Source organism: Alligator mississippiensis, chromosome 3 (genome assembly GCF_030867095.1).
Source record: "Alligator mississippiensis isolate rAllMis1 chromosome 3, rAllMis1, whole genome shotgun sequence".
Lineage (NCBI taxonomy): Eukaryota > Metazoa > Chordata > Crocodylia > Alligatoridae > Alligator > Alligator mississippiensis.
The window spans coordinates 290,798,078-290,823,664 of NC_081826.1; the positions used below are offsets into that span (position 1 = coordinate 290,798,078).

At 42.3% G+C, this 25,587-nt stretch overlaps 1 protein-coding gene across 1 annotated transcript in view; it reads left to right on the plus strand.

Annotated features, from left to right (window-relative positions):
* Positions 1-25,587, plus strand: part of SKOR2 (SKI family transcriptional corepressor 2) — a 37,439-nt gene that overhangs the window by 6,227 nt on the left and 5,625 nt on the right. The window contains exons 5-7 of the mRNA XM_059723554.1: positions 11,263-11,328; positions 11,716-11,814; positions 17,167-17,234. Of these exons, the coding sequence (XP_059579537.1) occupies positions 11,263-11,328; positions 11,716-11,814; positions 17,167-17,234 (233 nt within the window). The remainder of the gene's footprint in view (positions 1-11,262; positions 11,329-11,715; positions 11,815-17,166; positions 17,235-25,587) is intronic.

The following is a 25,587-nucleotide window of genomic DNA, read 5'->3' on the forward strand; positions in this document are numbered from 1 at the left end:
GAGCTCTAAATGATTCAGCTCCCCTGGCTCTTTCAAGAGCTACCTGTGCCTAACTTACGTAACTGGTCCAGTTCTTTTCCACCCTGACCCTCCTCTACCATTTGGAGCTGAAGACTAGACAGGCTGAAATTCCTAGCACTAAATACGTTTCTTTGCAGGTACTGCAAATGCTTGGGAAAAAATTCCCTTCCCCAGGGAGGGATCTGAATCAGGTCCAAATCTTGATTTGGCAAAGTAGCAAGTACGAGTAGCAAATTGGGCATTCATAAAATGATAAAGACTTTTTCTGACTCTCCAGTCCTATCAAAATTGCCTCGTGATGATGTTTTAATTAATGACATGGCAGTCATTTTAGAAAAAAAATGAAATTGCAATCAGTGGGTCAAATTCTGCTCTAATTTACACTGTGATAAATCAAAAGTAACTCACCGAAGTCAAGAGAAAGTGACTCAATGGTCCCCGTTCTCTAGTCTTTACTTGATGAAGTAGACCCCAGGCCAGGGGCTGCCAGGTTATGCCTTCCATTTAAATAACACTAACATTTTCATGTAAACTGGTGACCAAAATCAAAGGAAATCTAGGCACTCACATGGGGAGAGAAAAGAGGAGGATTCAGGTGTAGGCCCTGATTGCCATTCACAGAATAGTTGGGTAGAATCGAAGCCTTAGATGTGATTCACCTAGCGTTATCTCCTCGGGCTGTTACAGAAGACCTTGGTGGTACTCAGCTTCATGATTTTGTACTAGTCTGTCAATGTTTGGTGGGGCTTTTTTAACTCCCAGCTCCTGGAATCCCAGGATTACATGAGCTTTGATTGGAGAACAAAGTTAATTTTCTTTCCCTTATGCTTGAAAAAGAAAGCCTCAAAATATACTTTAGAGAGATCATAGCTAATAAAAAGAAATTCAAATTCATTATTTAAAATATAAAACCCTACAAAACCTCCTAATATTAAGCCACTCACAGTTTTGTCCCATGATTTTTGAATCACTGGGCAAGGAAATACTGGAACCCTGCCCTTCATTTTTTGCACACTACACAATAATGTCTTTGTTGGGGGGGAGAGGGGGTTAATCAGCATCTTTTGTTTTAAATTTCAAAATGAAGGCTATGAAGTAGACTTGATCTGCACAGAGATAGAACAGGCTCTCTTTAAATCTATTCCAGTCTTAAGGCAAATTAATGTTTCAATGTTTGAGATTTTGCGACTCGTGTGTATTTAGGTTCCAGTTCAAGAGAGCATTTGGGAATGTACTTGCACGCTTTCCAGAATAGAGAGGCTTTGCTGACTCTTAACAAGCGTATTTGTTATTTATCCCCAAATGTGACATTGCTCCTTTTGAAAATATTTGAGTGCATTTAGCAAATGTCTGTTTGTATAAGATTTCTTCAAGAACTGCACAGGTGAAAAAAGACTAATAGCTCGTTTAACAGCAAATGGTGCCTTTCGAGTCTTCCACTTCAAATCTATGTCTCTTAAATCCATAATTATGTATGGAGTAGATTCTGGTGACTCCATCACTGCAGACTGTTGTGTATGTCCGTATAAAATAGCAATGGCCTTCACATCCATACTTATCTGTGCAAGCCAGAGAGTCTGACTTCATTACAGGCTGAACTATACACTGAGAAGAGCCAACTTGTTACTGAAGTCCTTAAAACAAGGGAATAGAAAGCTCCATGCAGGTGTAAGGCAAGGGCTTTCTGCAGTCTGCAGTAATTGCTAGGGTCCTAAGGCAGCAATCCCCTTGCACAGCCATGGATGGAGAAAGTAACTCCAGCTGATCAAGCTTACAAATAAATTGCCTGGACATGGTGAGGCAGTGAGAACCTTATTAGAGGAAAATTGGATTTAGTGGTAAAGAGTCGGACTCAAAGTTCAGGGAAACTGGATTCTGTTCCTGGGTCTGCTGCAGGCTTGACGTGGGGCTGTGGGCAAATTGCTTGGCTTTCTGGTACTTATTTTTCCTTTTGTATAGCCCAGCTCTCAGGGGTAGCACAAAACTCTTTGGTCGTTTAAAGAGTTCTTTGAGCACTTCCCATGGAAAGCGCTATAGAAGCTCCCAGTTTGCTGCTTTATCATGTGGGAAAGAAGTCGGAAATGTAGCTGTCATGCTTCTGATTTTTTTTTAATGTTAGAAATGTAGGGTTTTGCTAACAGGTGATGGGACAGCTATTAGTTATCATGAGAGCTAAGGTCTCGTCCACACACAATGCAGTGCCTGTTGGATTACCAATTTGTTATAACCTGATTTCAGGCATATTCACACTCAGGCCTGTTCCTGACTCAGTTCATGTGTGCACACTCATGTTCTAGATTAACGGGGTCTTTGTTTTCATTTACTGAACTAATTTGAACAACACACGCGCTCTTTTCTTGGTAAATGAACAGTAGTGTAAGTAAGGCAGGATGGCCGGGGCAGCAGCCCCATCTACCAACTTGTGTGTCTGAGTGGTGGCAGCTGGAAGTCACCACTGCCTCTGCATCACAGCTGCCCCGTGTTACGTCTCTGTGGCTAAAAACAAATGGCTGTTTTACCCCAGGACAAAGAATTTTATCCTGGGATTTTACACCTTCATTGTCCCACTTTCAAAACCTGTAAAGTAACCAAATTGACATTTGGCCACCAGGTCAACCAAGGCTAATTCGAGGTAATTTCCACTCAAGTGTCATGTGTAAATGATTGTCCCAGCCTCTCTTGATTCGTTTCAATGAGTCAAAATCCAGGACAATCAGTCCCGGATTAAACCAGCTGTCTGTTTTTGAGCCTGAATGTGAATGTTTACAAATGGAGTTAATCACTTCGTGTGTAGATAAAGCCATATTTAAATCAGGGCAAGATTGTATACAGCTATTTTTTTTTTCCTGTTTAAATAGAAACCTGGTTCAATGTTGTCAAATCTTCTTTTACACAATGAAAGAAAAATACATCAGTCTTCAACCAAAATATGAGCATCTAGACAGGAGGTCGGACCAGCCCGACGACATAAATTTTAAAGCATTCCTCGTGCACAAGTTTGTGGGTAGACAAGGCCCAGGAGAGTGCTGCCTGAGCTATTAATGGGGGAAGTGATTTTTCCTTAGACTGATTAAAAATCTTTGGGTTTTTTTGTTTGTTTGTTTGTTTTTTAAACACCTATTTAGCTCTTAATTAACACTGAGGAGAAAGGAAGTTGGTTAAATATTCAGCACCTCCTCCCTTTCAATTAAGGTGTGAGAGCACAGAGGCCTGATGAGGCCTCTGGGAAACACTCTAGAAACAACAGTGCAGGCCAGACTTGACAACCCAATGCATTTTTTAAATGGGGAAAGCAAGTACAGGGCAAAACCTTTTTTAAAAATCATTTAAAATGAAAACACAGTTGCGGCTCTCTTTTTACGGCAAGCAGCAGCACAAAAAAAAAAGGGTCATATGCCCAATTATCTTTAAAAAGCTGCTTTTGCAGGTGGTTTCCTTTAACTGGTCTCCCTCCCTGAATCCCAGACCCTGCTTTTCATGATGGCGCAGCATGGGACGTTACCCAAAGGTCTTTCTGTTCTTTGGGGGAGGCAGGAGGGGAAGGCCACGGATGCTGGAAGAGCTCCTCTTTTATGCTGCGTACTCCTTTCTGCTCCCTGATTTAGATATTTTTTGTCACAGCAAGAGCAGCAGCCTTAGATCGCAGAATCTTTAAAGCTGAGCCTAGTAACTGGGAGAGAAATGTCCCTACTGCCACAGTGCTTCTGTGCTGGGAAGTCGGAGAACCAAGCTTTTTTCCTTCCAACTCATCTGACTGCCGCCCAGCTGTGATCCTTCTTCTGAATCCAGGAGATCACAAGATATCTAGCCGAGCAGCCCTTCGAGAGGGGGATTTACCTGCTTTGGAATAGGGTGGAGACCCAGAAGCTTGTGGGACTGTCTTTACCAGCTGTATCTCTGGTCTGTTTTTAGGTTTCCCATCAAAATTGCGATTAAAGAAGCAGCTTAACTTTTGGAAAGAGGGGGGACAAATAAGATGGACTGATTAAAATAAGAATAATAATTGTTGCAAATTTTGCAACAATATATGTGTTCATGGTCTCCCCTCAGCTCTGCTGTGTTCCTTCTCTTTTTTTAAACTATTCATACTCTTATTTAATGCATGTAAAAATGATTCCAGCAATTCTTTTGACGTCTAACAAAATCTTAGTTGACATTGATTGTTCAATTTATTTTTCTCTTAGCTTGATAAGTATTTTTAAATCTATTGATTTTTATTTTTTTGCTAAAACAATTTCTCTGAACAAATACAGTTTTAATATTTCACGTGGTTTGAAAAGGTTCACAATCCTATTATATAAACTAATTTTAAAAGGGAAATGCAGGCAGTACTGGAACTGCATCTATACAACTATATAGACATAAATGAGATTTTTATATTGAATGCAGAAGTAGTACAAGTGCCAAAATTGTAGACCTTGAATATGTTTCATGTCTGATTTTAAGGCATATTGGATGTAAGTGCGCACTGACTTCTGGAAGTAAAGGATAAGTGTTTTGCAGGAAATCTTCTGAACACAAGTAAGACCCTCCCCAATTCTGCTTTCACATTAGCTTATCATGATAGCATATTCCCAACTGCACAGTGATAGTGAAGGTTTTTTTAAATGGGTTGGCACCTTGTGTATTGTAGTGATTTATCTTCTGCTGTGCATCCTCACGTCCTACAAATAGTCTTTCATGCTTTTTTTGAGGATTGTGTCCTCCAAACACTCAAACCTATGAATAACCTTACATTGCTCAAGCAAAACCATCCATATTAACAGCCTTACTCATGTGCATAAGTGTTTGTAGGATTGATTGATTGATTGATTGATTGAAGTGTTGGTAACAAACTGGTATCTTCTCAAATGTTAGAGTTCAGTTCTGCTTCTTTTGTAATCAACAGCAGAACTGGCACTAATTGCAGTGGGAGTACAATCTGGCAATCCTTGTGTTTTGTAAAAAATGTCTTCCCCAAATTTCTGTCTCAAAACACTAATAGTTCATAGAAATCCAGGGTGAAAAGTTATGCCTTTGTAGAGGATTCCATATTGCTATGATCGTAAGCCGGCCTTGATTCTTCATTTTCAGTTTCAAGTTTAGGAAAAAAAATATTTTTCCCCTAAACATGTTCATAACTGCAGGGAAAGACCTTTAACTCCATTGCCTTGATAAAATCTTACAGGAGAATCAAATACTCAAGGAAATAACCCAAAGCATTAAATATATAAAAATATTAAGATAAAATTATGTTGAAAAAATTCTGACTTCAAATTTTTTTATTTCATACGCACAAAAATGCACAGTTCAAGACTGTCAGGGAACCCAATTATAGGTCAATTCTGCTTATAAGATGCATACAGTTTTTATGGTTCTCTTGAAGGAAAATGGGTAGATTTATCATCAGAACAATAACACTTTTAATGTCAGGTGTCATTATATGTTAATCCTGATTATTCTTTAGCTGTGAGATTTGTATCTTTTAAAAGAAAGCTGTAGGAAGTAATGTGAATGCTCCTAGAAATATACTCAAATCTATCATCTAAAATGGTTTGATTTATTTTGAATTTATTGCAAAAAGTACCACCAATCTGCCTTTGACTTCCCCAGAGTTACTTCAGATTGACAATGATCTAACTGGAAGTAGAATTTGATCTACACACATCCCTTATCAAGATACGTTCAGAGTTTCCATATAAACAAAACCTTTCATTGGAAAAAACAGCTTGTCATTAATTACATCAATGTAAAACTAGTGAAATTCTGTGGACCTCAGCGGAGTTACTTAGAATTGCTTCTGGGAATAATTTGAGATTTGAATCTAGTCCAATAATGAGACATGCAGTATTATTTTCCATTCCTAGAAAGGGTTTTTAATGTTTACCTTGGTTAAAATATTGATGAATTCTAGCCCACGTGCACAAAAATGGGGAATCTGGTTTAACATGATTCTTATTAAAAATGCCCAAAAGAGACAAAGGCTGACTGTGGAAAAAACCAAGTAAGATGATAGGCATACTCTTAAGAAGTCAATATTGTATGGGTCAAATTGCAGTTGGCACTCTGTAACGTGCGTAATGTGTCTGTCTCCCTAAGAATTTTGCTCAGTTGAGAGCATTAGTCCAGCAGGCTTTTTACATTAAGCTCCATCCAAGACTCATTAGTAACGCGTAAGCCAGAGAAATAATTGACATGAGGTTAAGGAACTGGTCAAGACTTCAGCTGTATCTAGATTCGGTAACTACCTTTGTTCCCAACCTGCGGCGTGATCTTAGGCAATTCGCTTCAACTTCCCTTGCCTCTGTCCCCCATCTGTAAAATGAGGATAATGCTTCTCCCATCCTTTCATTGTGTTGTCTATTGGGACGTTAAGCTCTTCGCAGCAGCGACTGTCATTGTGTATAGCATAATGGAGCCCCCCGTCTCACTTGGGACCTTTGCATTAGAGGAGTGCTCATACACATAATAAATTACAGCAGTAATCACCAGAAAGTTGTCATTTCTTGGATAATCATCAAAAAGTTGTCATATCTTGGATTCCGCAGTAGTCTACTATTGTAGATGTGCAAAAACGTACTGTTGATTTATTCGTTTAAGGGCAACTCTTACAGGAGTTTTATCGATCGTGTCTGTGTGCTGCATTTGTGCAGGTTAGGCTAAACTCCCAAATTCCTATTTCACCGTGCCCTGGGCTTAGCATCCGGTGTCATAGATGTGTATAAAGCTATCGCCAAGTGGAGTTTCTGAGATTAGTCTTGTTGTTGTCCTGGTCAGGAACTTGGAGGGGAGAGTCTAGTTCCATCCTCACCTGCCTCCGAGGATGCTGTAGCTGCTCCTGTCCGATTGACTGTGCTTTTCTACGTTTCCTGTACGGTAGACGTTCCGGATTAGACTCTGTGCATTTTAAGAGTGACAGAACTTGGGTGGCCATCCTTTGCATTGGTTTTTGCACTGGTTTTATTGGTGCATCCGAACATTGCTGCGCGAGATTTTTTCAGGTTGAAATACTGTTCTGCTCAACATGAAAACATCACCTAGGGCTGGCTGAATGCGAGAGGTGCTTTGCAAACATCTCTGTGGAGATCTGTCAATCACCTGCTCTGCAGTATGCTCCCTTCAGTTCTGGATACCTCTTAAGCAGAGATTGCTAATTATCCCACATCTTTTACCAGGTGGACTAAAGCCCATTAGGTTCTAAGTTCAGCCGATCAAACTTGTATTTGGAGACTGCTAATGATCCAACATCTTTTATGATGTGGACAGATATCTGTTATAGTCAAAGCTCAGCCCCTCAAACAGCTTTCATTTACAATATGATGTAAGCCAGATTTCAGTCCAGGCCTCAAGAGGAAGATGCTAACATCTCGGTATCATCTAAGCTCTTATCTATCTGTGTAACTAGTCTTCTGAATGTAATTTTAAACTACTAATTGTCTTCACATGGAATTAAAAAGAATGCTTAAAATGAGTCTCACATTTTAATTGTTTAAACTCGTACTAATCTGCATAAGTGTAATATTTTAAAAGCGCAGATTCCCACAAGTTATGATAACTGTATGGCATTTTCAAATAGATTCGAAGTAGGCAAACATCAGGAGTCCCACATCACATAATAAATGCCTGTGCTCCTGCAGCTGGATCTCTGAGAGCAGATCCACCGCAGTATTGGAGCCTCACATGCCACAGCGATGATCGCAGTCTGGAATTTCGTAATTACAAAATTAAAATCAGAGCTTTAAATCCAAATTTAGGGGCCGAGAAGTGGGATTTTTCAAATGCACCTTAGTGAAAGTCTCACTGAGCTGAAGCTGATTTCATTGGGGTGCATAGTTCTCGGTCACTTCGATGCAGGTCATCTCAAGGGATTTCTGCTTCTAGGTGACTTTGGTGCTTTTGAAAATCCTGCCCTTTGTTATGAAAATATCAACTGCTATGTACAGACATAAAATCAAATATTAAAATAGTTTAAGAGCATATAGAATAATAGTCAGTAAGGACTGGTCAAATCTTCTAGCACATATTGTTAGAAACACAGGCACCTCTCTGCCTGTCTCGTTGGTCTCCATTATTATGACTCAATTTATGTCTTCAGAATTAATTATTCTGCTTTCCTTGTTACTTCACATTTATATGAATTAAATATATATATTTGTAGGACACCACACATTTAAATTGCCCTTGACAAGTGCAGGAATTTAGGAATCTTAAGTTGCATTGACTTTCAGAGAGGCATCTAGGGACTAGATTTTTAAAGCTACTTAGGCCCCTAAAGATGCCAAAGGGCACTTAGATCAGTTGTTATCAACCTGTTTAGACTGAAAGCACTCCTTGTTTGACTCATGGCACTCCTCAGAAAATGCCAGCTCTTCATTCTCACTCATTTTTTGACTACAGAAAAATATTAGAGCAATTCTTCTGTTGTAACAAACTCATAAAGACCACAACAGGTCAGAATGGATTTAAAATGATGGATTCCTATTTGAAATCTCTGGGTTTATCATGTGAATCGTGTTTGCATGCCTAACTGTGCTAACACTGCATGGCACCCTGCGGCACCCTTGAAAGGATACCAAGGTGCCCCGGGTTGCTGTGGCATCCCTGGTTGAGAATCACTGACCCATAAGCACTTTCGAAAATCCTATTAAGTGCCTAGGTCCCTGAAAATAGCACAAGGTGCTCATCTAAGCACCTAATGATGCAAAGAGCTCTGAAAATCTGTTCCCGAGTGCTGAAATCTGTAAAGAAGTCAGGACCTTCAATCACTTAGGGTACGCGCAGATGTTACTCTTAGATTGACCTAACTAGGGTTAGGTCTACTGAAATGCCAAACTGTACATATGTTTGGAGGGGTTAGATTGGGCAAAACATGGCATGGCCAATCTAACTTAGGGGGGTGCAATCTAACTTGGGGCCGGATCTACCCAATGTGTACATGTCTGGAGAGCAGCTCTGGGGCTGGGAAAGCCTAGCTACTCACCCCAGCCCTGGAGCTGTGCTTTTCCAACCCCCACCCCCACCGGGCTATTTTTACTGTCCCCCTTGCAGACCCACTAGCCCCCCACAACCCAACCAACCTTTCCTATGGACCCACTAGCCCCCCTGATCCCTTCTGCTCTTCCCCCCACCCCAAATGACTTAGATCACGTTCCCAGTGCAGTTCCCAGAACTGGCAAACGTCAGCACAAATGGGACCCAATCTACGATTGCACAGGTTAAAGTAAGATCAGATAATAAAGTCAGATCATAGATCGAGTCCCAGGAATATCTGCACATGTCCTTAGATGCTTTTCAAACGTTTGCTCATTGCTTAATTGTATGAGCACAGGGTTATGAGCTGCTCCAAGCCCACCCAAATATTGTGAGACTTAACTGGATAAGGCCCACAATACTTCAGAAGCAGAGGGTTTGGGACTGTGACTGAAGTTAAGCCCAGCTCTTCACTCAGCAGTCTTAAATACCAGGCTCCATATTTTCTACAATGTCAAATAATACTTCTACGCAACATAATGAGAAGTATGCTCCTAGGAGATCAACAGTGAAGAAAGCAGAGTCATTTCATTGATATAAGAGTATTCTAAGTAATTTAGATTTGTGGGAGCCCTCAAAATGACCAAGTCCCTTCAAATCATGAAGGAGGATACAGATCCTTCCATGAAGAGTGTACAAGTCCAGCAATTAGCAAACCTAGTGCTAATTTAACACCCTACTAGCAAAATCCAGAAATAGTATTTACCTGTTATAGTCTCATATTCATTTTGTTAAAAGAATTAATTGAAATGGAAGTATCCTAAATCCTCATTAATCTCTCTGAAAAACAAAAGCTTTTTATTATACAATAAAATGAAGGGATTGATGCTTATACCTGCCTGTTGACAAATTCCCAGTAGAAAATCTCCCTCGGAGCCCACCACCCCACAAGCTTCACTTAGACCTTGCCTGCTCAAATGTATCAGCACCATTTTATGGGAGTGGATTTGGACTGTAATGCCACAGCAAGCAAAAAGAGAGCTTCGAAAGGGATTTTGATGACAGGTTTAATCTGGAAGTCCAGCCAAAAGAAGCAAGAAGGGGCTCCATCCATTGAGATGGCGCAGGGCATGCCTCTCTGATGAGACGAATAAATCCCAGGAAGGACATGGGGGGAGGTTTGGGGGTGGGAAAAGGCTGATTTATTTGTTTTGGGGTTTTTTTATGTGTGCGCTTCTTGTGGGCACCCCTGGATTTAGTGAGGCTTTCAGGAGAACAGGAACGAAGAATAGGTAATGGCTCGGCAGTCTGCAGCTCGGAGGGCACTCTGCTCCAGCTCCACGCAATGAAAGGAGGCAGGGAGATATTTAGGAGGGGACAGACAGCGGCCCTGAGGCTGGCCTTAGCAGCAGAGCAAGGCTGATGACCTAAAGCTGAAGATGTTTAGTTGCGAAAGGATCAGGATTTTGCAGGGCCTTGAAGAAGAGGACAACACTTTTAAATATGATGGTGTGGAAAACTGCGGAGACCAACGTAGCTATGCAGAGTGGCCTGGGCTCCAGTTCAAAAACGGAAAGTAATTTTAGTAACCACCTCTTGCATGGGCCCTAGATCGATTAAGTTGTTTTTAAGGTGTTTGTGAGAGGCATTTTTAAGGTGTTAAAAGTGGGAAAATTGTGTTTTTTATATGTATTGGAGGAAAAACATCAGTTATTAGACATAGCTTTTGGGGTGCAGGGCAGGAGAGAGAAATATGCCTGTAAATCAGTAACAGTAGTCCCATGCCCTGCATAACCACCATACCCCACCTCTGGGTAAGGGAGAGTAGAGATATCACACGTCAACCCTTGTGCCTCTGCTCACCCAGGCTCTTCAGAAAACCTATTCAAAGCAGCATGTACTGCTCCCTTAGGAACTACAATACACTGGACAACACAGCAATACATTTTACTTATTAAAAAGTTTCTCTAAGCAATGACGTGTCCTGGAGAGCATTTCTGAAGCCTAGAACATCTGTGCAGAAAGCAAGATGATGCTTAAGGTCCAAGGAGAAGATACAGCTTCAGAAATCCAGTGATGATGCTGTGGGCCAAATTGTACTATCTTTGTACAAGGAAAATGCCCCTGGACATCAGTGGGAGTTTGTCCTGCTTAAAGATTACAAAGAGGGAGCTCTAAATGCTGTGGTGAAACCTTTTTTCCAGACCATCGGAGAAGATGCAGAGTAAAAGCAACATCCGATAAAATGCAACATTTGCAAATCAACAACTTTTTTTTCCTTTCTTTATTAAGGCGAACACACGCAAGAAACCAATTCACCTCATTCACTGAAGAAGGATGTAGAAAACATGGGGAAAGGTAAAAAAAATTAGCTTTGATCGTATAAACCTGCTCTTTGTTTTAATAGAATATAAGGATAATAGGGGGCATTTTTGTTCTGCACCATATTTTAAGCTTGACAAGTAACATATGAATAATATATGGACCTTTGGGTGGATATAATTGAGATTAATGCATATATATCAATCAATACATGACACTGTAATATAATACTTTAAAATAATATATTACATTGATTTATATTCATGGATTTCTGCATAAAATCTATTCTAGGTCTATGCAACACTTTTTTTTTTTTAACTGCTAAAATATTTTGTCTTATAGTAATGAATTGCCCCACATAATAGTTCTTTCAAGAATTATTTATACAGTGTAGCAGAACTGCTCTTCTTTTCTCTTTATTAGAAGAACTCCAGAAGGTTTTGTTTGAGCAAATAGACTTACGGAGGAGATTAGAACAGGAATTCCAGGTGTTGAAAGGAAACGCTTCTTTCCCAGTATTCAGTAAGACATGTTTCTGTATTTTCATTGTTTCTTCCAAAATGTCACTGTCTTTTATTGTGAGCTTATAACATGATAGGTGAATCATGTTTATGAGTGTTTGTGATCCCGGAGCGCTGGGCTTGGCCATTCTGAAGACATCACTGAGATTTCTACCATTTGCTTTCAGGGCCTGCAGAGGCAGGACATTTAGGTGTAAATTTGAATCTGGATTTTATATAGTATTACTCTTATATAGTATTTAAAAAGACAATCTCAAATACTGTTTGCAATTCTCTCCCTACCTGTTGAAAACACAGGGCATCCAGGGTTAGGATGTGAGCACTGGGCTCCAGCCTGTCCCACCAGTGTATTGTGATCCAAAAGTCAGCATAACAAACCACATGTCATTGTAGGTGGACTTATGCCATAGATATTCAGGCTGAGAAGGTTTTGGGAGATGTGATTAAGGGTTCCTTCTTTGCCCATCTTTGGTATCAGTCCTTTGGAAACCTTTGCAGCCAGTGTGACTTGGAGCAACCTGGAGGTCACTCTAAATGATGCTGGTAGGGGCCAGTCTACTATACATGTAAGAGCACTATGGTCATCTCTGCGCTTTCCCTGGGGAGGTGGACTCTGTTCTTTGACTCTTGATGATAATTTGGGCCAGGAAGAAGTGATGGAGCATGCCGTGCCAATGAAAGATGGTGAGGAACTTGATGAGACTGTTAGCACGTGGAATTGTCTCCTGTAGGGCATGGGGACAGACTCACTGCCTTTCAAACCAGCATTGGAAAATAATTGCAAGGAACAACCCGGCCAGGGATGACGCCAGCGTTACAATGTGCCCGATGGATTTGTCATGCATATGATTCAATAAAGCTAGAAGGACCAAGCTGCTGCTGACAGTGCTGCACAATGCAGTGCTCAACACCGCAGCGCTGCTCCTCCCACGTGCAGTCTATTGTGTGGCGGAGACATGATGGTCGAGCAGCTCTCTGAGCAGGCAGTCGGCCGTGGCCATGTGTGCTCTGAGGAATGACAGATCCAGGATGCAATGTGGCCTCTATAGGAAAAAAAATAGAATGACTCGTTCTCTTACCTGCTCCTTCATGATGTCAGGAGGTGGCCTTCAAGCTGGGTTGGGATTTTGCTATTTTTAAAAGGCTGTTTCTGTTTGGTTTTTTTAAATTTGACACCAGGTCATCTGTAGTCTCCTTTTACCCTCGGTCTGTATAGACAGAGAATCATTGGGCTTTTGACTGCACAACAGGCTGGAAATTAAAACCAAAAACCTTTCCCCATCCAGTTGTCAGACTGTTTAAAACACATCTGGCTTCTGTTACCTCTTACCTGATGGAAAGCACTGACAGCCCCTTGGGCAAACTGCTTTTGGTGCCCAAGATTCAGACCCTCAAACTTCAGCAGTTCGGTGTCATTCCAGCAAGGGCAAGACTCATTGTACGTGATACTCCTGAGGTTAAATAAAGGAGAAAAAATGTTGTGGCACTTTGTACTTTAATTGAAGTAGGGGGGAGGAGCCCAAACACTATATTCATGCTCATAAAGATCAATTGTAGCTTTCCCCCTTAAAGATGGGAAGAATTTGAGAAAGCTAAAAGCCAAGGCAGACCTTCAAGTACAACTCCATCTATAGGCCAACTACAAATACATTTGGACATTGTAAATTAAGGGGAAAATAAAAGCCAGAGGTTATGTGGAATATTTATGAAAGAAGAGTAACCCAATATTCAGTATAAATTCAGTGACTGCTTGGGTTTAGGAGCCAGGTCATCATAAAATAAATGTTGGGAGCTATGCAAATGATACGCACGGTCTCATAAAAAGGGCATCTTGGATTCTTGCCATTCAGGTCACTCATTTATCCTTTTGTTCAAAGTAAAATTAATGCCCCATCATTGCCATGTAAATAAACGCTGCAATTAAACCACATGAAATACAATTCAAATGAAAGAAAAGAATGCGTGCTGCTGACCAAGGAAGTGGCAAACACATACATCAGCTTGAAAAATAGGTGGTTTTAATGTACCACAAAGCAGTGGTCAATGTTACTCTAGGTTAAAATAGAAAAACAACTAGTGTGCGATAAACAACAAATGCAGCTGACCGTAAAACCCATTTGCAGATTTAGATTTACCAAAAAAACCCTACCATATATAGCTAGGATGAGAAACTGAGCGTTTATAAACCAAGCAGGTGGAACACAGGCTAAATGTCGTACCCTCTTCCACCGAGAGGAAAAAGCGCTGCTATCCGCAGAAGGAGCTGCTCCTTTGAGTCAGGGTCCAAAAACCTGCAAGTCTGGGCTTCACTCCTTGTTGAGATCTTGTAATGGAGTTGTCCCATTAAGGGCCAGAAAGATAAATATCCCAGGATCTTATTAAAAAGAAGTTAAAATGGCTTGGAATCGAAGGTACCAAAAATGAGTTATACAAGGAAAATAGATTTCATTCATCTATTAAACTGGATGGACGACATTGAAAGAAAGAGCCTGGAAATAGAAAGCCGTCCTGACTCACTGTGTGACCTGGAAAAATTCAACCGAAGACAGAACGGGTCTTGGACGCTGACCTCCCCAGGCCTGGCCAGGATGGAGGCATGCTGTTGGAGTAGTTCTGGGCTGTCTTGCCCTTGTCCTTGCAGTGTTGGTGCTGCCTTTTCTGTCCATCACCTGTGAATAAGTAGGAGCCCTTGTTTCCAACCGGATTGTTCAGCACCTCCACAATCAGAGGGATTAAAAACAGAGGAAAGGATTCATCTCCCCCTTAACAGTAAACCAATACCTGCCCCTGCAAGGCAAACCTATCACTGCCTCTAGGAAATGCTGCCTCTAGAGTTATTTCCCACAGTTTAGTCTGTCGGGCCCTCAGGGCAAGACCCACATCCTGCATGTCTACACAGCACTGAGCACATTGTGAACACTAAAGGAGTAGCCTAGCCGCTGCCACATGCAGCAGTCCCACAATGTCCTGTGTTTCTCCCTTTTTTTTAAAATGCTTTTTGGATCACATACTCAGCTGCTATAAATGAAAAATGTTTAACAAGAACTGTCCGTATTTGCAAGCTCTTTTAACTGCGTGATGATGATTGTTTCTTTGGGGCCATACCGCCTGATGTTTTGGCTCAGGATGGTGAATAACAACAACAGCAACAATAATGATGATGATGATGATGAAGATGATTATAATAGTCCTGAGTCTCTATTCCTTGCACTGTTTTATTATCTGCATATTGCTGTAGCACCCATGGCCTCCAGACATAATGTCTGCCTGTGTGAAGAACCTATCCACAGGAAATGCATGTCCACCCAATAATAGTATTTTGCTCCCTCTTTATAAGCATATCAGAAACAAGAGAGACATCTTTGCAGGAATTGCAAAAGTGTCTCATGTTTGTTAGCTGCTCTTCCTTGCTGGAACAGATTAGGATTTTGCAAATGCCAACTTAAAATCGGAGAAATTAGAGTTGAAGCAAAACTACATGGTCATCTCATCCATTTTCTGTGGTAGTGCGGGATTGTTTCTTACAGTGTATCCCCCAGGCCTTTGGTCTCATCTGGTTCAATTCCCAGTGACTTGGAATAATGGAGTTCTAGTTACTTCCCTAGGAGAGGCTGCTCCACATTGCAAGAAACTTCACTCTCGGGGCATTTTTTCTGATGTTCAGATCAAATTCTCCTAGGTTTAATTTTAAATGTCATATTATCACTCATCCATATACTTCCTCGAGTCGTTCTGTAGTTCCTCTGCCCCCTTGCTGTTCCTCCTCATCAGATGTTCATAGACTGTAATCTGTCCATGCATTTTAGACACTGACATGATCTTCATTGTTGTAGTATCCGAGCAAACACCCTGTGAGACAGAACAGTCCTAGAGAGGTGGTCAGATAAGACACAAAAAGACTAAGGGCCTGATCTGACAGTGTATTTGAGACAGAGTTTAAGGGCACCTATACATATGCAGTGAGGCTGCTCCAATGTGCTGTACAACACGTCAGAGCAGACTCAATTAATTGAGTCGGCTGGAGCGCGGTAATTACCACGCTCTGAAAAATTCCACACATTGAAATATGGTGGCGGGGGCACTTTAACTAAAGCTTGTTTGATGAGTTTTAGTTAAAGTGCCTTCGCTGCCATTTTTCAGCACAGGGACGCTGATACATGTGATGCTCTGGGCACTTTAATTAGAGCAGTTGTTAGAGCCACTTTAATTGAAGCGCCCCCCACACCTCCCAGAGCACATGTATAAATAACCCAAGTGCCCAAGTCCAAGTGAGTGATCCACAAAGTCCCTAACTATTGCTTATGTACTTGACAGGCCACGGCACTTAAGTTTTGATGAAAATGTACTTGGACACCTAACTCTCAGCATGATGAGAAGAGCTGCCATCTTGGCTGAGACGAAGACTTAGGTGCTCAAGCCCTGCTTAAGGCCATCTGGGATTTACTGGGTAGGCAGCACTCCACCAAAATCCCCTGAGAGGTCTGATTAGGCAGGTTTGCCGGGCACACAGCCAGCACATGCGGACAGCATTGAGTATAGCGCTCACAATCGCTTTCATTGGAAACTAGCGGTGATGTAACTTTTTCACATTATAGCCTAGTGACTAGAGCCAAGATGGCAGTATTTCTGAGCATGATTGTAAGGCACCTACGTGTGTTTTCAGTTCAGTCAGTGGGCGTACATTGGTATAAATAAGAGCCAATTTTTTGCTCCTATAGGGCACGTCTACATGTGCATTAACACGCTTTAGTTAAGGCACATTAAATCTAGTACCTTCATTGTGAGGTATTAGAAGAATGCGCATTAGTCTGTCTTAATGTGCATTAACTAACGAGCATAGTTTTTAAGTGACACAATGCACATTAGCCTATTGTTGTGCATGTTAGCTACAAAGCACAGGTTTTTAGTGACACTGTAATGCATATTACAATAAGCTAATACACATTAAAGCACACATGTAGATGCGCCCATAGAGATTTTGTTCTTCTCACTCTGGTCCAAGGAAGTTTTGCCGGAGCAACAGCTACAGTCTCGGGCCCACTGAGAGAACCACACAGGATGTCTGATAAGTGTTAGACTTCCAAATGTAGCTGCCTAAGTTTGAAAACCCAATCATGTGTGAAACACTTGCACCTGATCTATCCTAAACTTTTTTTTCTGTGGTCCACAGTGTTCGATCCCAGACAGGCAGCTTTCATCAAGAGGGCCCTCGGTGGGAGAGAGTGTTGCAAATAAATTATTACAGTGTTCCTCAAACTCTTTAGTGGTAGTTTTACTTTATTTATAATAACTTCTGTTGTGCAGGTTGATATCTTAATTAATGCACCTGCATTTTTCTCTTCAATCCACACAGATAATTTTCAAGATCAGATGAAACGGGAGCTGGCGTACAGAGAAGAAATGGTACAGCAGTTACAAATTGTAAGTTGTTCTCCTCCACTAAAACCAGTAAAGACCTATCCTTTTCTTCTGCTTGTCTCCATTGATAAATTCTTCCACTTTTGTTTCTGAAGCCGTGCAGATGTACAATTACTGAGCCTGTACATAGCAATATTTGAGAGTGCAGTTTTCTCAGCTGGTTTAAAGTCTAATTACCAGGAGATTTACTTGCATACAGTAATCAGATGTGTCTTCACGTTTCTACTAAATGGAACTACTTTCCATGTGTTGACTCCACAAAGAGATGTACACCTCCAATGAGAGGCAGGCAAGCTTGCCTATCCAGTGACCATTAAAGAGTTAAATATCTTGCACAGTATGCTAAAGATGCATCCCCTAGCATTAGTGCCTAAGGATGAAATCACACCTTTACCAAAAGGTCACTGCGTAGCCCAGATCTAATAGGTGTCTACACCCTTTGGTGGCTCTCTGCATAATCGTTCTGAAAAAAAGTTGATTTACACAACGAAAAGGTTCAGGTTTACAAAGCACAGCAAATATTTGTACCAACAGATGCTACATTTCTCATGTGTACATGTAACATGAAAAAGGCCTTTATGCGCATGCACATACACACACACGGGTGATTGTACATACAGTGGGTTTTTTAGGGAATTAGCCCCCTCCCCATGATCCTACCCAAACTGATGCAGACAACAGAGCTAGAAATTGAGGTTGTTCCTTAAATAATTCTACTAAGGTTTGGTTACTTTGGAGAACAGAACAGCAGGTGATCTTTCCTGGAGAGCCAACTATTTAGTAAGTTGAAGGGTTTTAGAAAATAGTACTTTTGTATTTAGCCTTCCCCATACCGAATGATCGCCCTTGCATCACTCAGCTGTTCCAAGGGCAGGAGTTGTTCCTAAATAGCCTTGCTTACCTGGATCAGTTCTGCATCTCATCCTCTGAATTTGCCTTGTGTGATCCTGGGGCATCCAGTCTTTGGTTACTATTGTTTTCTCTAGGTGAGTTGGGTTGTAAAAGTAATGCTGACAGTGCAGTTGTCAAAGTCATCAATCTGCAGTTATGCACCGAGGGGAGTGGTCTGGTTTCTAGTGGTGCTGGCTGCCCCCACACTCCCAATAACTTGAGAGACTGACTGCAGAAAACCCAACCCTGCTATAGAAGTTATGTATAGACTTTGAATTTCCTGCTCTTATTCCCCACACTCTTCTACTTTCTCATGCTCTTGAGGCCATGCGGCTTCTTCCATTTAATAGATTTCATAGATCTTTAGGGTTGGAAAGGACCTCAGTAGATCATCAAGTCCGACCCTCTGCCCTGGGCAGGAAAGAGCGCTGGGGTCAGATGACCCCAGCTAGGTGTCAACATTTGATGTTAGACAGGAGCAATGGTCTCAAGTTGCAGGAAGGGAAGTTTAGGTTAGATACGAGGAAAAACTTTCTCACCAGGACGGTACTAAAGCACTGGAACAGGTTACCCAGAGGGGTGGTGCAATCTCCATCCTTGGAGGTTTTGAAGACCCAGCTGGACAAAGCCTTGGCTGGGATGATCTAGTTGGGGCTGGTCCTGCCTTGAGCAGGGGGTTGGACTAGGTGATCTCCTGAGGTCCTTTCCAACCCTCGTTTCTATGATTCTATGAAGAATGCATGTCCAATGTTGTGAGTGGTTTAGTAGCAGTAGGATCATGTCTCCAGCCAGGCAAATGCTTAGATAAGGGCTTTTAACTGTTGGCATCTAATTAGCCTCATCCACTTCACTGGGATTTCTTCAGTGAGTAAAATAAATCTAAGTGTGTGGGTAAGAGTTTTGCAGGACTGGAGCCCATACAGCCTTAATGCTATGTCATATTGTGTTCACTGCACGGATATGGTTTCACCCTCTCCTAACCAAAGAATGAATGGATTTCCTCTCTAATGCATCAGGCTGCAGATCTGAGCCAATATTTTAAACCAAATCTCCCAGATCTCCATTCTAGGGACAGTTTCTCTTATTTATGGGGAACAGGAAAAGATCGCAGGGTTCAGGGAGTTGCTTTTTTATAGACTCCTAGAAAAAGAGGGCTGGAAGACAACTCAGGAGTCAAGTGTTTGTGTAAACTGGTCTTAATATTTTACAGCCTCCCTAGGTAATCTGTTCCAGTAATTAACCATCCTTGGGGTTAGATAGTTCTTTCTACTATCCTGTCTAAATTTCTCTTGTTGCAATTTAAAACAGCTACTTTTTATCTTGTCTCCTATGGTCATAGCGAACAGACTATCACCATCCTCTTTATAACTACCCTTATGAACAAGAATAAAAATACATTGTCTTCACTTTGGCAGACAAGGCTCTTTGGGTAAATCCGATATCTTTTATGAGACCAACTCTAATAGTTGGAAAAATTCTTTGCAAGCTTTCAGGTACGAACACCCTTCTTCAGGCAGAGGAAGCGTCTCCTTGTTTTCACTTTGGGGTGCATGTTAGAAAAACGCTAGGAAAAGTTCACAGGGTCTTCGTTAAGATCAAAAAATCAGGGCAGTGGTTTTCAAACTGTGTTCTGTGGGGTTGTGCGATATGTCACTGGGGTTCTGCCAAGAGACGGGTAATGGCAGAGCGGGCTGGGAGGCCGTGCGTTGCCAGCGCGGGGCAGTCACATTGTGGGGCTCCACTTGGAAAAGGGTCCGGGGTCCGTGGCAGAAAAGATGATACGAGAGGGTTCTGTGACTTTGCTAACTTTATTCAGGGGATAGTCCAAATTTATACTGGTGTGATTGATTGCAGAATTTGTTTGCTATATAACAGTTAATATGAGTAACATATAATATAATGTGTGTGCGTGCGTGCGTGCGTGCGTGCGTGTATATAGGATATGCTCTATATAGGATATGGCATATTAATAGAAAACTTGTTCAGCACAAGTATGTTACTCATATTAAATGTAATATCCTATATACATAGGATCTGTAATCTAAATACATCCTATTCACATGCTTATTTAAGTGGGCAGAACTCTGGATAATATAGCTCTACGTCACAGCAGCCTGTAATATAGCATGCACGCGCTGTAGGCTGGTCAGACATGTAGAACCTCACTCAGTCTAAATCCAGATTTCTCAGAAACATTCGTTGCTGACTAAGCAATTGTGCAGTGGAAATTTTAGCAAACTGTTGCAAAGTGCAAATGCCAAAAAAGCATCTGGCAGACAAAAATCTGTAAAAGTTTGAGAAAATGTACCTAAAGTATAGCTTTTAAAAAACTTGTTAGCATATGAAAATTGGAATTGCCTTCTTTACAGGTATTTCTCTCGACTTTATACTATAAGCAGTGATTGTTAATATAGGAATAATATTTTTAACTATTGCCTCAAAGGCAGCTAAGGTTGAGCACACTTTTTTATTGCAGTTCTTGAATGACATTGTGAAACTGCAATGCAGAACACATGACAAATTGCTAAGCCAGCATCCACATTTGAAGTAGGGAGTTTGCTGGGGAGTGACAGGTGTCCCAAAGCCCAGCCATGGATCAGTCTAGAAGTGCCCTCTGCTGTTTCGCCGTGGTTACTGCATGGTGCAGCAGCCAGGACAGAATAGGTGGAAAGTTCTTCGTTTAAGGTTTAGTTAAAATAACGTTCAGTCAATGCGTTTAATGTCAGTGCTACCGCAGGCTCGCAAAGATTATTTTATGATTTCCTGCCTGGCAGGGGCAGAGCTTCTAATCATGAAAGAACCTATAGGACAAATCCTGACCCGGTTGTACCTCTTGTAATGGGTATTGACTTTCATAGGCATAACTGACTGCAGCACGCAATTTTGGCGGGGGGTTGATCCTGTGTGGGCTGCAGCAGGCCTTGTTAAAAAGAGCTGATCAGTCGCAGGCTCCTTTAAGTCTGCAGCAGCTAACTGGAAATGTTCCAATACGTTTGCTTCTCCTGTGGAGGTGAAATGGGGAGAACACGGGTTTGAGAGCATTCCTCTCCCCTTGGAAAACTCCAAAGTTTCAGTAGTTTTGTCTGGAAGTGGAATCTTATTTCAATCCCATCAGCTTTGGCTTCAGTCATTTGGTTATCAAAGTATACAGCTGTGAGCTCCAAGAACTGGGTACATTCAGACATGGGGCAGGGATGGGCAACTTGAGAGCAGTGCTCTGGCTGGTTCTCTTTTTCTTATGCATTATTAACAGTAATGATGGTAGCACAGGTAAATTCTACACTTGGAGACACTGTGCAGTCCTATTGCATTAAAATCCTGTCTCCTGTGGAGTTATGCAATAAGGGAACTTGGTCCTTTCATTTGGCCTCACCATTGAGATGTGTCAGCAACGCTGAGGCACGAGCTCAAATAGATTCCAGCTCGCACCTCTGCAATAACACTGCCTTCTGTGCCTGAACCCGGACTCTGAGTTTGGACTCTGAATACACAGAAAGCTGATGTGTTGAATAAGCAAGTGAGATTTTCCTCCAATCCATTTACCTTTTGACCGAGAGAAATTAAACTTGTACCTGTCAGGGTCCCTGGATGTACTTTAGGTGAATGAGATGGAACCTGGTAAATTCCAATTTAAAAAATGAACTGATGACATGCTGGAATTATTGTTTGCAAAGAAAAACAGAAAAAAGTGTGTGTGTGTGTGTGTAATGTTAATACACCTGTTGAGTCTATATGTATATTAAATAGGTAAAGCCAACAGGTTCTCTTTCATTTTGTAGTAGGGGAATTTCCACTAATTCAGTTAACTAAAATGGATGCCCCCTATATCAAAGGTCAGATTTCCAAAGGGCCTCAAACCTGTCTCTGCTTGTGTCTGTGTCCAGAATTTCTTTTACATGTGATTTTTGTTATTGAAGCATACAACTGAGATAGCTTATAGCCAGTTGGCCTGGTTCTCAGTGCTTTGCACCTTGTGCAGCCAGTTACATTGATCTGGCCCATGCCATTACCTGGGCAGAATAGAAGAGTGTTTATACACTTTGCATAGGTATGACTAACAGCCCTAGGTAGAAAGAACTGGAGAACTGTTTTGTTTGGGTGCAAATCCTTCTGCAGTGAGTATGCTTTCCAGTTGAAAATACAGGCATATTCTTACATTTGTTTGTATATCCCATTGTGTCCAGAAATACCAGATGCACAAATAGAGTCTGTGTCTTGAGAGTTTAAACCATAGAAACACCTTGTGATATATATGTTAAATAATGTGCCTTTTTCCATGTGGATTTGTGTTGTGGTTTGGATTGGCTGTGGTGGCTAACAAGTATTCTGACTAAGTTATGCATCTACTCATCTAGCTCTACAGTATTTGGCTAAATAGATTCAGACATCACTGTTTAAATTAGAGGCACTGGGGAAATGGGTTTTCCTCCATTTAGTATATACTTTAAATCAGTGCAGACCACTACATGAGTTACAGGTAGAATTGGGGCAGAAAGATGGAAGTCTCTGTCTGTGTACAGAAGCTCCTTGGGATTCACTGGAAAAGCACTGTGCTAACATCCAAACCCTGCCATCTTCTTCTGCTGTTGCTGATGGTAGCATTATCCATGCATACTCTTGATCTGGGTGATGAGGAACACCGTGGATCTCCACACCCATTTGATGATCCTTCCTGCTCCTCTTCCTACCTTTTTTGTGTAACCCTTCTACTGAGCACCTGTCAGCAGCAACAAGGGCTGGGTTCAGTTTTGAAGTACTAAATATATTTTACCTTGGCTGAAGCCACCACCCAGACTACCTGGGAAACACTAAATGAATCACTAGGATGTCCACTAAAACCAACAACCCTTCCCTCGCAAGCAGTGTAAATGCAAAATCCAAGTTTATTATAAAGAAAAAGCAAAAGTGAACACTAGCTATAATTTTATAACACTACAAAATACAAAACAAAGTCTATAGGTGGCACCCTCTTGGGAAGGCTTTACCCATACCCAGGCAATCTGGGATTTGGGGCTCCCCAACAGGTAGCTCCGGGGGCCTGCACCCCTATACCTGCCCTTCAGCAATGAGCTGGGGAGTGGGTGCCACACTGGAGAGTCCTCCGAGCTGCTCCATGGCTTCACCATGCTGCAGGGAGCTGTTAGACAGTGTAGGTCCTTTTACTTTGCAAGGGCCCCTCCTTGCTCCCTACAAAGCTGTAGCACTGATTTCCACTGCCACATAGTAGCTTTAAGGAGTTAACTGCATCTCTTGTCAGCATATCGCACCCCCAAAGTTTCTAGTTCTAATCCCAGCTCTGCTGGGGCAGGAAAGCCAGCCAAACAGCAAAGGAGCCTGAACTGCAACCAGCACCGACCACGCTGCTTGGCCAGGACATACAGCTATAAAAGCAACAACATGTGCCAGGCCCAGACATGCAGCGAATATACAGCGAGGCTCAGCAGTACAGCTGTGCTGAGACACCACAGCTGTAAAGCAATAAAAGGGGGATTCACGCCTGTCCTGCACCAGGGCCTGAACATACAACAAAAGAGCGCCAGACCTATTTGGCTGCAGCCCGGAGATTTAGTCTCAGCTGCACTGCTATACTGAGACTTGACAGCTATGAAACAACAAAAGAGGGGGCAGGCCTATCTTGGCTTGGACCTGAACTGCAACCTGCACCCAACCACACTGCTTGGTTGGGGCATAAATTGCAAAAGGGACAAAAGATGGCCCCGACCTATTTTGCTGGCCCTGGACTGGGCAGCCAAAAGCCAGCCAAGCCTATACGGCACAAACAAGAAGTGCCAGGGCTTCACCCTGGCCGAAATCTGTCAGCCAACATATGGCTGAGTTTCAGCCCCACGCTGGTGGGCTGAAATGCAACAGCTCTAAAGCAGCCCAGGCTTATGGCTTCAGTCTGGATATCCAGTCTCAGCTGTACCACTACACTGAGACACTACAATCCCCAACACGGGGGCCAGTGACTGCTAAGACCCTGTTTCCTGGGCAGTCTGCACTAGGACTCATGGTACCACCCCACTCAAGCCCTATGTGGCCAAAACTGCCAGCAAGACATGCAGCTGGGGCTCAGAAACAGCTATGATGAACCCAAAAGAACCAGTTATGATGAACCCAGAGCATGCCAGCAAAATTGCCAGGCTCGAAACTTGGGTAGTTTGCTGCAAGGATTGATCCTCCCCCTCCCCCCAACAGCACCATCCTGCTCAAAAACCAGAAAAAAAGCAAAAGAGGAAAGAAGAGGGAGAGAACAGGACTTTGCCTTCACGTAGCTTCAGTCTGCTTCTCCAGTGAAGAGGGGGACCACCCCACCCCCATGGGAAGCAGACTTTCTGGCTCCCAATTCAGCTTTCAGGCTTCAGCATCCCCAGGAGGGAAAAAGAGAGCCATCCCAGGTGGCCTGAACCTCAAATAACTGTCCTGACATCACCACAGGGTCCAAATCAGAAGCCGCATCCTTTGAACACTGCTAATGCAGACAAGTAATTTAAAGGTGGCCAGCACTCCCGGTGAAGTGGCCAGAGTCACCAAACTGGTTCCACGGGTCCCTTGGAGGGACTCCTAAGACAATGGTCTGGACACAATGTGGGGAGAGGAAGTGGTTCTCTTTCAGTCAAAGAGGAGGCAAAATATACAGCACAAACAAGATACACAGGAACATCAAACCAGAACACACTACCACGCACAACCCCAGGTGTGCGGGGGTGTTACATTTGTCATCATTACAAATGCATAAAAGGGAGCCTGTTGTCAGCAAAGAATAGGTTACACTACTCATCCTAGTGCTGCACTGATGTCTTGAACTACTTTTCCAAAGGGGAGGTAGAAGGTTTTATACTGCCCTGTGTAGTTTAACTTCCATTAGGAACAAAATAGGAATGTCTTCGCTGGCCTTATAGCTACGTTCGTTGAAGGAAAAATAGATACCTCCAAACGTGGAGGAGAAGCTTGTACTGTCAAATATATTAGAGGGATAGCCTAAGAGAAGCTAATTTGTGACAATATGAGCCTCATTGTGTTGCCTAGGTCAGTATGACCTTGGGAGATTGACTGCCTAATTACCAGCCATCCAGGCTGCTGGTACCTGCCAGCCCTTTTGTGCGCGTGTCTGCCTCTGTCTTCCAGATTCCTGCAGGGTTTGGGGAGAAAGGAGCACTTCCTTTTAGGGCTGGTGTCTGCCCAGTGTTTGGGAAGCATCTGCTGAAGCCTTTGGTTTCCCAAAGTGTATGCAATACATCTCTGATGTAGTCTAGAAAGGGGCAAATCTACCCTGCCTTCTGCCTGGGTAGCTCCTGGTAAGTTTTATTGGCAAAGAATATGAGTTACTCAAATGGGTAATTCAGGAAAATAGATGCTTATAGCCCAGGGCTAGCAGAGGGGGGAGTTTACCACCCTAAGCAAACAGCCTGTGCCATGCCCTGAAGATCACTAGGTTCACGGTCTAGATGGAGGGGACAGATTC